This window comes from Phocoena sinus, chromosome 2, assembly GCF_008692025.1.
Source record: "Phocoena sinus isolate mPhoSin1 chromosome 2, mPhoSin1.pri, whole genome shotgun sequence".
NCBI lineage: Eukaryota > Metazoa > Chordata > Mammalia > Artiodactyla > Phocoenidae > Phocoena > Phocoena sinus.
This window is the reverse complement of record NC_045764.1, coordinates 89,742,591-89,754,279: the sequence shown is the minus strand read 5'-3', so window position 1 is coordinate 89,754,279 and position 11,689 is coordinate 89,742,591. Positions and strand designations below refer to the sequence as shown.

The 11,689-nt window shown below is 46.8% G+C and overlaps 1 protein-coding gene across 1 annotated transcript in view; it reads left to right on the top strand.

Annotated features, from left to right (window-relative positions):
- The first annotated feature begins 1,753 nt into the window (after positions 1–1,753).
- SORD (sorbitol dehydrogenase) overlaps positions 1,754–11,689 on the top strand; it is a 35,438-nt gene continuing 25,502 nt past the window's right edge. The window contains exon 1 of the mRNA XM_032624364.1: positions 1,754–1,982. Within this exon, the coding sequence (XP_032480255.1) occupies positions 1,920–1,982 (63 nt within the window). The 5' untranslated portion in view covers positions 1,754–1,919. The remainder of the gene's footprint in view (positions 1,983–11,689) is intronic.

Here is an 11,689-nt window from a genome sequence, read left to right as displayed (position 1 = left end):
CAAGAAGTGTCTATTTCAAGTAGCCCTCAGCTCTTAAGCCATTCCTGGGGCTTTCTCCATCTTCAGCTTTCATTGGAAACACATTCTGGGAGACTGTGATGAAACTCCTCAAGACAAGGAGGGGAGGCTGAATTTTAAATTCAGGTGCATGAGCGAAGGCAGGCAACTCCTAGTCAGTCATCTCTCCGAGGCCTGCTCAGGAGCTGAGTGCAGGGACAACCTGGGGAACAAGCCAAGCACAGCCAAACCTTGTGGGAGGCGTCTCAAAGCAAAAACAGGACTGACTCTGCAAGTCCCCTGCAAAATCCATCCCACTGCCTGTTATACCTTGTAATACGCCCCCCGCTCCCCCCGCCACTTCCCTTTTTGTCGTTATTGGCATTCCAGAGCTTGATCCATGTTCATCATCCAAAAAACAATTTTGTTTTTGAGATCCTACACTGTACAGAACACTTTACCAGGTTCTGTTTAAGAAATGAGGCCTGGGACTTCCCTGGTGGTCCAGTGGCTAAGACTCTGTGCTTCCAGTGCAGGGGTCCCGGTTTTGATACCTGGTCAGGAAACTAGATCCCATATGCTGCAACTAAGAGTTCATATACCGTGACTAAAGATCCCACATGCTGAAACTAAGACCTGGGGCAGCCAAATAAATAAATAAATAAAATATTAAAAAAAAAGAAAAGAAAGAAAGAAATGAGGCCTTAGCCTCAGTGGTCTTCCAGTGCATCTTCGGAAGGGATGATTACTGGTGAAAATACAGGCTGTGTCCCATATGTGAGGCCTGCAGTAGGTGCCACACTGAGACATCTTCAAGGAATGAGGTGCTGGGGAAAGTGTCCAGGAGGAGGTCAGAGGATTTGGTAGAGTGTCTGGAGGAGGAGGAAAGGCTGTAGGGAATGAAATCCCTACACTGTCTTCAAAGTCTGAAAAGGAGGGTGGGGCCTTTGCAGACTTAGACCTTTCCAGAGGGCAGCTCACTCCCCTTAGAGTAAAACTTCACTATTTGTTGAAGGGGAGAGAGGCTTCAAGGAAAAATTTGGGCAGAAATCCTGCTTCTAATATAAGAAGCAGAGCTGGTTAAGAGAAAGTGGCTCACAGATTTCATTTCACAGCTCCTTTACACTGATGTGTCAGGCCTGTGGGATGACGCATCAACTCGTTCATTCACTTCTGGTGCCAGGCACTTTGTGGATGCTGGGGACATGGAGCCAACATGGACACTGCATCAGTGCAGGGCCTGTTCCCACTTGTAGACTGTGCCCCACCTGCAGCCTCAGCATTATCAATGCTAATAATACTGACCCTCAGGCCTCAGCTGCGACTAGACTTTACTGCATCAAAATCTCAGTGCTGGTCCTGAGAAACTGCCCCACATTGCCAATCTCCCTTATTCTGCAGCTAAAGTTTCAGAACTCTGGTCTGGGGAGGGTTGCCTCTGCAGACTACTTTCAGGGCAGATTGGTCCCCTTGGATGTGAGACAGACAAACAGTGCAGGTGGATCTGGGTTGGCCTTTGCCACCCCTCCCTACCCCTCCCCACCCACTCCCTACTCCCTCCCTACACTCTCTACCCCTCCTTACCCCCTCCTCCCCAGCCCCCGGGCCCCCTCTCCCAATCCCCTACCCCCAATCCCCCACCCCACGCCCTTCCCTGGCTTGCCATGGGGAGGGAGTAGGGCAGTCCCGGCCGCCCCGCCCCTCCACGCCCCGCCCCGCCCCTCCACGCCCCGCCCCGCCCCTCCACGCTAGCCCCGCCCCGGCTGTCAGGGACTAGGAAACCCCGCCCCGGGCCGGGCACGCGCTCCCAGGCAAAGCCCAGCCTACCGCCCCTTATCCCCAGCTCTGCACGGGGCCGCCAACCGAACCACCTCAAGAGCTGCGGATTGCAGCCTCGGCGGACCCAAGAGGTAGAGAGCGACATGGCGGCGGCCAAGCCCGAGAACCTCTCCCTGGTGGTACACGGACCCGGAGACCTGCGCTTGGTAAAACTGGAATGGGAGTGGGAAGTCTTGCCCGTTCCTGCCCTATTCACTTCCAAGCGCAGCCGCGGTCTGAGCTGGCCAATTCCAGCGCGGTGCGGGCCCCACGCTGCGCGCCCAGGCCGCCCAGATAGGAGCTGGTTACCATGTTGGGGGGAGGGGCACGGTAGGCGGTTAGTTTTAAGGTGCTAAGAGCAGGGTTCTTGTCGTGTGCCTTCTGGAACCGAGCCCAGTGGCCGGCACGTGGCCAGAACCCAGGAAGGTTGCAAAATGATTGAAGCCTTCTCCCTCCTTTGCCAGCTGCAGATTCATAGTCCAGCCTCTTGTCATTGCACTTTGCAGAAGAGATACCAGAGAGGCTGCCTGGTTTAGAGGACGCGTGCTGAACTTCTTCTCTGAGTAGACAGTGCAGGGCAGAATGGGGGGCCATAGGGACATTTAAAAGCTGTGGAACTCGTATTTAATCTTTCATGCTTGGGGCTGATAAAACCTCCTTTGCAGGATTATTATGATCAGCGGAGTACCTAGCACTTAATAGATACTCAGAAAGTGCGAGCTCCTTCCACTTTCCTGCCAGCACAGGCCTCCATCTCCAAGACTCTTGGTGTTCGCCATGCTTGTTCCAGATTTCTGGATCTTGATAGTCTTCATGTTCTAAAGCTCCTTTCCTCCTTACCTCCCGTAGTCCACATCTGATTCATGTTCCAGCCATTTTCCTTCCTGATGCTGCTCCCCTGTCCCTTTAAGAGCATTACGTGTGTGTCTTCTCCACTCCAGATCCTGCCTCTGCTCAGTGGCTCATGGGGCCAAACTTCTGGGAGCTGCAGAGTCAGCCCTGTGGTTGTGCCAGGGCTCCCTTGACAGAGCCCTTCGCAGGCGGGCCTGGGCAGTGGGTATGTGGGACCAGTGCCGGCCATCTCTGCTGTTCCCTAGTACTTCCTTCCCCCTCACAGAGAACATGCGCCAGGGTCTAGATTGGAGAGACTCAGAAAAGTATCCAGATTAGCAGTTCTTGACTGTTTGAGAATCTGTGGTCTCTCTCCCCACAGAATGCAAACAGATGGAGTTTGGCAGCAGTTTCAGAGAGTTCATGGACTTCCTTTAAGCCTCTCCTTCATAGACCCTCTAGAGGTCTGTGAACCCCAGACTAAGAACTCCTGCCCAGAGCCAACTCATCATTTCCTCAGCTGAGGAAAGTGCCATCTCCAAGGTGACAGGCTTCATTAGTTAACAGAGCCCAGAAAAGAACCCAGAAGTTCAGACTCCCATTCCAGTGTTCTTTCTACTCCCCTTGGAGCTTCCACCCAAGGTCCTGAATTAAAGTGACACTATTAGTTTTTATTGCTGCAAATGCCAGATGGTATTATGAAGAAAGGAAAGTGGTACAGCTCTACACAGCTTACAGAGTGATTTCAAGCTCAGTCCTGCATTCTACAAACATTTACTAGATGAGCGGGTGCCTGCCATGTGCCAAGCACTGGGCTGGGGGTCCAGAGAGGAGGAGGAGGACACAGCCCCTACCCGCAAGCTGCTCTAGGGAGTCAGACAGATGCTGTAAACAATAAAACTGTGTGAGGGCTTTGATGGAGCATAGAGAGTAAAGGCCTCACAGGGTGCCCTTGGCCCAGGGTAGAGGCTCTGGAAGAGATGGATGATACTTAGCTGTTTCTTGGACGGAAACTGGGGGTCATTCATGTAAGTGGAAGAGCAAGTGCAAACTAAGTGAAGTACAAAATCGCAAGTCTTGTTTACCGGTCCTGTAAATAGTGTGATGCACTGAATGCACCGGTGGTGAAGCTGGAGAGGTAGATAGGCCCTGCCTCTCCATCTGCTCAGGGGCTGCCTGAAAGTCATGTACCTAATAATAAGCAGAACTGTAATTACAACCCCAGTATCTGCTTTACCTTAATTCCTAAGCTCAGGCTCTCCCACTGCTCAGCCACTGTTTATGTGGCTCAGTAGAACAAAGCCTCGAATAAAGAAGAGGGAGGGTGGGGAGGCTCACCTACAGTTGGTCTTATCAGTTGTGCCTTAGAATCCCCTCCTGACTGAATTAGGGGCTGGGTTGGGGTGAGTGTATCCTAGAGAGATGAGAATGTGATAGGCTGGAGAATGTAGCTTATGGTTGTGGGATGTGTACGCTAACTGGGTGAAAGGGTTCATTCAGGGTGGATTCAGGAGGACCCCAGCTCTGTTGGAGGTGATGGGGTTCATTTACTAGACAAAGGAGAGTAGATTAAAATGATGAGATCAGGCTTGAATTTAAGATGTCTCTGGGACAGGACATTTTGGGGTCTCTGAGAAATTACCTTGGTTCTAGGGATCTGGAGACACTTGCAACCCAACACAGACTCTTCTGGCCCTCACCACTCCTTCCTGAGCATGGTCGTCCCCCAGCGCCTCCATAGGGAACCCCCTGGTAGGGTATCTCTGCCCTTGTACCCCCTTCCTTAAAGCAAATAGGCTAAGTGGTTTGGGGTTGAAATGGGGTTAGACCTGGGCCACTTGAAACTTGTCCCCTACCTACCAGGAAGGAAACCTGACACCCAGCCTTCCTCCTACCTGCCTGTGGAGAAGGCAGAATTCCCTTTTCTTTCTCCAAGCTGTGGCTGCAGGGAAGGAAAAATTAAACTCCTTCACTACTAGGTAGCTAGTGATCACCACAGTCCCAGCAAGGGCGGAGGCAGTGCCCCGTGGCCTGGGGACTTGGGCCAGCACAGTGGTTTGGGCTTTGGGGCATTTATAAGTTGGGTGGTAAATCAGAGAGGGTGGGAGTGTATATACACATGTATATACTGAGAGACTGTCGGTTTCTTTATATCATTCCGTATCATGAGGACTTAGGACTCCTATATCCCCTCTTCCCCCCACACACACCATTTTAAATAGAGAACGTGTGGACTTTTAAGAAGCAGTGGAAGAGGTGACCAAGCTGATGCATAGAGACGAACAGCCTATCAGCAAACAGTGTCAGCTGGCTGAGATCTCTTCAAATGGAAACAGTAACGAGGTCACAAGCCAGGTTGGGGCCAGAGTGGAGTTTAGCCCCAGCTCTACTGCTTCTGGTTGTATGACTTGCCAAATTACTTTCTGCTTCAGTTTTCTGTCTGTATAATGGGGATGATAGTAGTACTCACCTCTGGGTTGTGTGAGGATTAGATAGTATCGGGGAGTAAGAAATTTTCCTCTACCCTTCTAGGTTCTTCTGGCAGGTCTAAGAATTAAATTGACATGAGACAGGGGAAAAACAAAATTTTATTAACATGTATACATGGGAGAGGCCCAGGAAAACTGAGAAAGTTGCCAAAATGTCCAAAGCCCTCACCCTAAATACCATCCTCAGCTAAAGAGAAAAGAGGATGTTGAGGGCAGGGAGAGTCACTTATGGGAGGTTGCCAGGAAAAGCACAGAAAACAAGGGTAAGGTTGTTATACAGTTTTAAGTCATTGCCTTCTCCACTGATGAGTTTCTAGAGATTAGGTCATACTCCTCTTTTTGGTACTTTGAGGGAGACACCCTTATAAGTGGTGATTTCAGTTACAAATGTGTCACTTGGGTTTTCCGAGCTTTTCCCAAATCTGCTGTTTCTTAAAAAAAATAGCCAGCTTAAAATAATTAATATGCCCTAGAGACATATTTTGGGATGGCAAATTCTGCTCCCCTACAGAATTCTCTCTCTGAATTACTAGTTCATAGAGTTGGGATATCAAATAGTCAAATTAGTTTTTCTTTGAAGAAGCTGTTTGATGGGATAGTTTGTGCTTCACAAAGTATCAGAGATGAAGGACCAATTTTATTTTTATTTCCAGTTGGCCATGGACCAATATGTTTGTACCAACATTTGGATGTTGCAGCAATGTCAGAATGCTGTAAACATTTCTAAATGCTCCTATCAATTTCTGTGCATATTGCATCACCTATCAGGGCCAGTCCATGGAGCATACTGAGTACACGTTATCTCCCTTATTCTTGATGGCCAACTCTCTCCGATTCCAGGCATCTGGACAGGGAGAACAGGAGCAGCGAGGTGGACACCATGCAGGGGATGTAGTCACATTTTTGTTTTATGATTAGCTGCATGAGAAGAGAACAAGTTAAAGGGAAAAGAATCATTTCAGAATGATGGTTAATGTTGTTTAATTACAAAGGGCAGAGAAAATAGTGTGTCAGCATCAAGTTTAAACATTAATCAGAGTACCATGAAGATATTTCTTAGAGGTTTTGCTCTGTGAGGAAATGTATTATGCCAGATGTCAAAAGAATTGCTTTGAATCTGTAATGATATTTCAAAAAGTAAGATAATTCTGTATCTGTAATACAGCACATTCAAGGCATCCCCTCCTTGCATATACACATTGCTGTTAAGATTTGGAGTGAGGAGGAGGGGATTGTAGAAAGAGGAATGGTCCTAAATGTCAGGTCTCTCCCTGGTTTTGCTACTAGTAGACAGAGCTGCTTGCTTCTATAGAATCAAATTAAAGGGCCCTGAAAGGCTTCAAGGAAAAGCTGGGTTAAACTGGGAGATTACTGTGAGTGAGGAAATGCAGGCCACTTAACCCTTTAATACCTGAGCTAGACTTATAAGTCAGAGGCAGTTGAGGCTGAAAACAGAATCTAAAACTCCTTCAGAAAAAGAGAAAACTAGGTAGTAGCAAATAGCCTAAAGAAATGCCTCCTTTCACTTTCATCTTAATTATGTTTTAACAATAAAACAAAACTCAACCAGATAAACAATAGGCAGTTAAATCCAGCAAATACTGCCATCTCTGCCAACTCTTATGGAAGGGTAGTGCCTTTGTCTGCAAAAGGCCAAGAAGTAGAAAGCTAACATTTTCCCCTAAAAGCAGGAGGAACAGTAAACAATACCACAAATAGGATTTTAACATTTTATGTAATAAGTCCTAGCACTACTAAGAGACCTGGTAAAAGTAACCCTGTTCTGTGGGGAAAACTAGAATTATGGATGGATGTGGGGAAAATTTCTTTTAAAATTGCATGATAGAGAAATTACGGAGGGAAAATACGTACTCTTGTATACCGTATTGGCGTCCACTTGTTAAGTCTTTTGGTGTGGCTGTTAAAGCTGGCAGTTTTCCCCAAACCAGATTTACAAGAAGAACATTAATTGTTGGAGAAAATATGGTTGGATTTTGTGAAGTGATATTCAGCTCAATAATGTTTTAGAAATGTAAATGTTCAGTTACATAGACCTGAACACAATGAGCACTTAATCAGTGATACTAATAGGCTAGAGCATCCAACCAAGCTCAGAGTCTTCATATTTTTGCTTTAAATAAAGAAGCATCTAATAGGTTCATGTATAGTTATGTTCATACATTTTGAATTAGGAGGAATTTTTTTATAGTTTATTTATCACAGCTGAGAAATAATCCTTTAACCATCCCATATGGATTCAATTGTAGGTGCTGGGGAAACTCAGGAGAGGAAGGATGGTGAGGATAGGGAAGGCTTTTTTCAGGAAGTCATTGTTTCTCTCCATGTTCATGATTCATGTTCATGAGTCTCTGTCCCTGACCCATGCCTGATCCCCAGTCCCAGGAGTACAACGACCTATTGGACAACCCCACCTGGATGTCCCCCGACACCACAGTCCCAACACACCCAAACCTAAAATCTCCCTGAGTTCCCACAGGAATTAGAAAGTCATTCTAGATGTCTCCCTTCCCCTCACTTCCCACCTCCTGTGGGATCTCAGTGAAGAAGGAGGGGAATTGGCCAGTGGAGAAATGGCCCCCTTGAGGTGAGGGAGTGAGTGTGCGGTGGTTTCGGAATTGCAGGAGGTTTGCAAGGAGGCAGGTAGCCCGCAAAATGAGGGGTTTAGGATTTTGCAGGGCCACTGGGCACTTTAAATGAATTTGCATTTTAGAAAGATTGTTATCAGCAGGAGGCTGGTTGGAGCCCAGAGAGCCTGGGCTGGAGGCTGGAGACTGGCTCAGTGAACTTTGGGAGAGTGTCTGACCCTTCTACTTTGACCCCGAGTTTGCCAGGACAGGACCAATGCGGCTAGAACAAAGCCTTTTAGGATAAAGTGGCCAAATGGGAAACCTTTGGATTTTCCTCCCACCCTCAAAACACCCTTCAAGCCCTGAAGGGAGGGGGAAAGTTGAGGAGGGAGGGAAGCAAAAGTAAGATTGTCTGCTCTGCTCTCCTTAAGGGTGTAGGGCAGCCAGCCAACAGGTTGACAGGAGACCTGGCAGGCAGAGCAGGTGGCAAAGGTGGGCTACAAGGACCTAGGGCAAAACTGGCCGCTTTCTCATAGCCATGCCTGTTGTCCCTTACTCTAAGGCAGGGAGTACGGCTTTTACACTCAACTGATAGAATCAAGCCTAAAAACACTGCTGGAATCCTACTTGACTTTCTTCTGAATTCCAGCCTTTTAAGGAGCAGTCAAGTTCTCTTAATATTGACGTGAAAACAAGAGAAATACAGCTTTTCCCCAAAACAATTTTTAAAAACTACCCTTTTCAAGAGGAAACGGACAGGGTTGTCCAGAGCTGGTTCAACCGTATTGTGAGCTGATTATACAGAAAGGATTTTGATTTTATTTCTTTTGTAATAAGAGCTAATTTATTTACTGTGAGTCTGGCACTGTTTTTGTTTTGTTTTGGCCGTGCTGCATGGCTTGTGGGATCTTAGTTCCCCGACCAGGTATTGAACCCTGGCCCTTGGCAGTGAGAGCGAGGAATCCTAACCAGTGGACTGGTGGGGAATTCCCAAGGGCACTCTATTTTATGATTATCTTCATTATACAGGGGAGGAAATTGAAGGCACAAAGAGGTTATGTAACTGCCCCGAGGTCACACAGCTCCTGGAGGGGAGCCTGGGTTTCAGCACAGACAGCGATTCCAGAGTCTGAGTTCTTCACCACTGTACCAGCTATGTTGTCTGGAGGAGGGAAAGGGCATCTTCTAATTTCTCCTCATGTTGAGGTCATTGCTGCAATCCAGGCAAGATGTACCGAGGGTGTGAACTCAGATGTGCAGCTGGAAGTTGAGGAAAGGGGGCCAATAGTGTATATTCAGGAAATATATATTTAAGCTAATTTGAGAAAATATATTTAGGAAAGGCAAGATAACATTTAGGATGTGAGAGGCACTTGAGATGATTCTGTGTTCCCACAGAGAGTTCTTCCTGAAGTATTTCCGTGATTTATTTGTGGTGGTGGTGCCAGTGGTGGGGAGACCTGAAGGTCATGGAAAGGAGAATATGTAAGTTAAGTATTTCAGTGAAAAATGCTGTAAAACTTACATAACTCAGTAAAGAACGGTTACTCAACTCCTCTTTATCCCCTTGTCACTATCACTCACAGAAAGATAAGAAATCCTGTTCAGGAAACTATGAATATGCCTGATTTCAAAACCTTTGGGAATGAAGAAAGGGGGCAGGGGGTTAAAAGTGAAAGTTCCCGATCTCAGAGGAGCTAAGAAATTTTGACACATGAAAAATAGGATAAATGAAAGAATATCACCACCGTAATCTGCGACAGAAAAGGAGATTAAGTAAACAGGATTTAGCCAACATCATACCAAGGAACCATAAATGAAAAGCAGGGTTTTTTTAGTAACCATGCTGTAATAACTTTTGAAGACCTTGTGAGCCCTGCAGCCACGCTTAGGATAATATTTACAAACTTAGAGACTGGTCTTAACATGGTCTAGTGCTTAGGTGGCATGTCTCCTGCAGAGAAGGGAGACAGGAGCCAAGCTGAGCTGTAAGGGTGATTAGAATCAACAAGAAAGAGAAAAAAAAGAAAGTTGGTTTTCAGGGAGAGGTATTTAAGTTCTCCATAATGTGTGTTCTGCTACTAAGGAAAATCCAGGTTATCGGCACAGCACCCTCTGGTGTCCAGGAGAGATGCTGCAGCTTTGCCCAGGTGGTAAGGGCAAAGTTGGTCAGCTCCGTTAATTCCAACAGACATTTACAGTAGTAATCTCTAGTGACCCAAGGGCAACTTGGTGTCCCCAACTGTGGCTTTGAGTTTGGCTCTTACCACCTTTCCACCCCAAATGGGGTGTTTGGGCCTGGCCTGGTTGGAGCCAAGGATGTGAAGAGTATGCTGTGGAATTCCCAGTGCCCGGGAAGCTGCCTACTAGTGTCTTTAGGGGACTATGAGGGTGGGAGAGTACAGTTCCATGTTTGAAACAAAAGGCCTTACTTACTCTTTAGTTTCAATTTAACCTGCAATTTAAAATTTTACTCTGTGTAACAGAAGCAGAACTTTACACAGCAGTCCCTGATACTGTGTAATGCCAGATGTGGAACCAGCAATTTTGAGAAAGGTTTTGGTGACAGCCAGCTATCCAGAGTTGCCGGTCCTAGATGGATTCCCTCCTTCCCTCCCTCCTTTCCTTCCTTCCTTCTTTCCTCTCTGCCTTCCAGATTTATTAAGAGATGAAAAAGCTGCCTCTTGACCCCACGTGATGCTGCTTTGGATGCAGCTCCATCATTTACTACCTTAGTGTTACTATAGACAAATTGCTAAATCTCCCCATTCCTCAGCCTCATCATACAAAAAATGGGGTAATAATAAAGGCACTACATAGGATTGTCCTAGGGATGAGCTGAGGTGATGCATACACAGCACTTAGCACAGGACCTGACAAAAGGAAGTTGGTCAGTGTTAGCTAATCAGCATTGGCATTATCCCTTTGACCTTTGTTTCACTGGAGACAGGGAGTTCAGATAAGCATTGAGCTGTCACAACAGAAAGGGCTGGTAATCTCCAATGAGCAAGAACCTCAGACTTCTGTGGAAATACTGTTATGGAGGGTGATTATTTAACCAGTGCAAGCCCCCCAGGTTTGGAGCAGGGCACTGTACCTGGTGCCAGAGATGGAAGGCATAGTCTTTGGCAACTAGGTACTTATCTTGCTAGCAAAATAGCCCTAGGATTATTATTATTTTTTTATATTGGAGTATAGCCGATTGACATGTTGTGATAGTTTCAGGTGCACAGCAGAGCGACTCAGCCATACCTATAGATGTATCCATTCTCCCCCAGACTCCCCTCCCATCCAGGCTGCCACATAACACGGAGCAGAGTTCCCTGTGCTATACAGTTGGTTAACCATTTTAGTGTACATGTCGATCTCAAACTCCCTAACTATCCCTTCCCAGCCCTAGGATTATTTATTGCTACCCATAAAAGTATCTGGGGGAGGCCTTCTGAAGGAGGCAAGGTTTGAGCAGTGCTTCCTCCCAGAGCACTGTGCATTATGCCCAGTTCCAAAATACTCATCCCCTGATTGACTTTCCTTACATCACCACTGAAGGAGAAAAGGCAGATTCTACCTTGGAGGTGCAGTGGGATGCAGTGAGGCAGACTTGGGAGTCATACACATCTGGGATTAGACCTGGTTTATCCACTCTGGCCATATGACCTTGACCAAGTTATTTAACTTCCTAGCCTCAGGTTTCTCATCTACAAATGGTGGCCATGTGCCATGATGTATGTAAAGCCCAGTAGACTGTCTGGCACAGTATGTACAGTGAACACTTTTTTACATCCCTTCTCCCTCTTCTTGCTTGGCTGCCTTCAAAGAATTAATAAAATGAACACTTGGATTTGGCTACTCACTGCCCCTCCTCCCTGTCACCAGGAATTTCCTAGCCAGTTGGCAGTGGGAAAAAAGCTTGGTAAATTATCATCATCCTCATCATAAATAGCTGTGAACACCAGATTGCTTTTT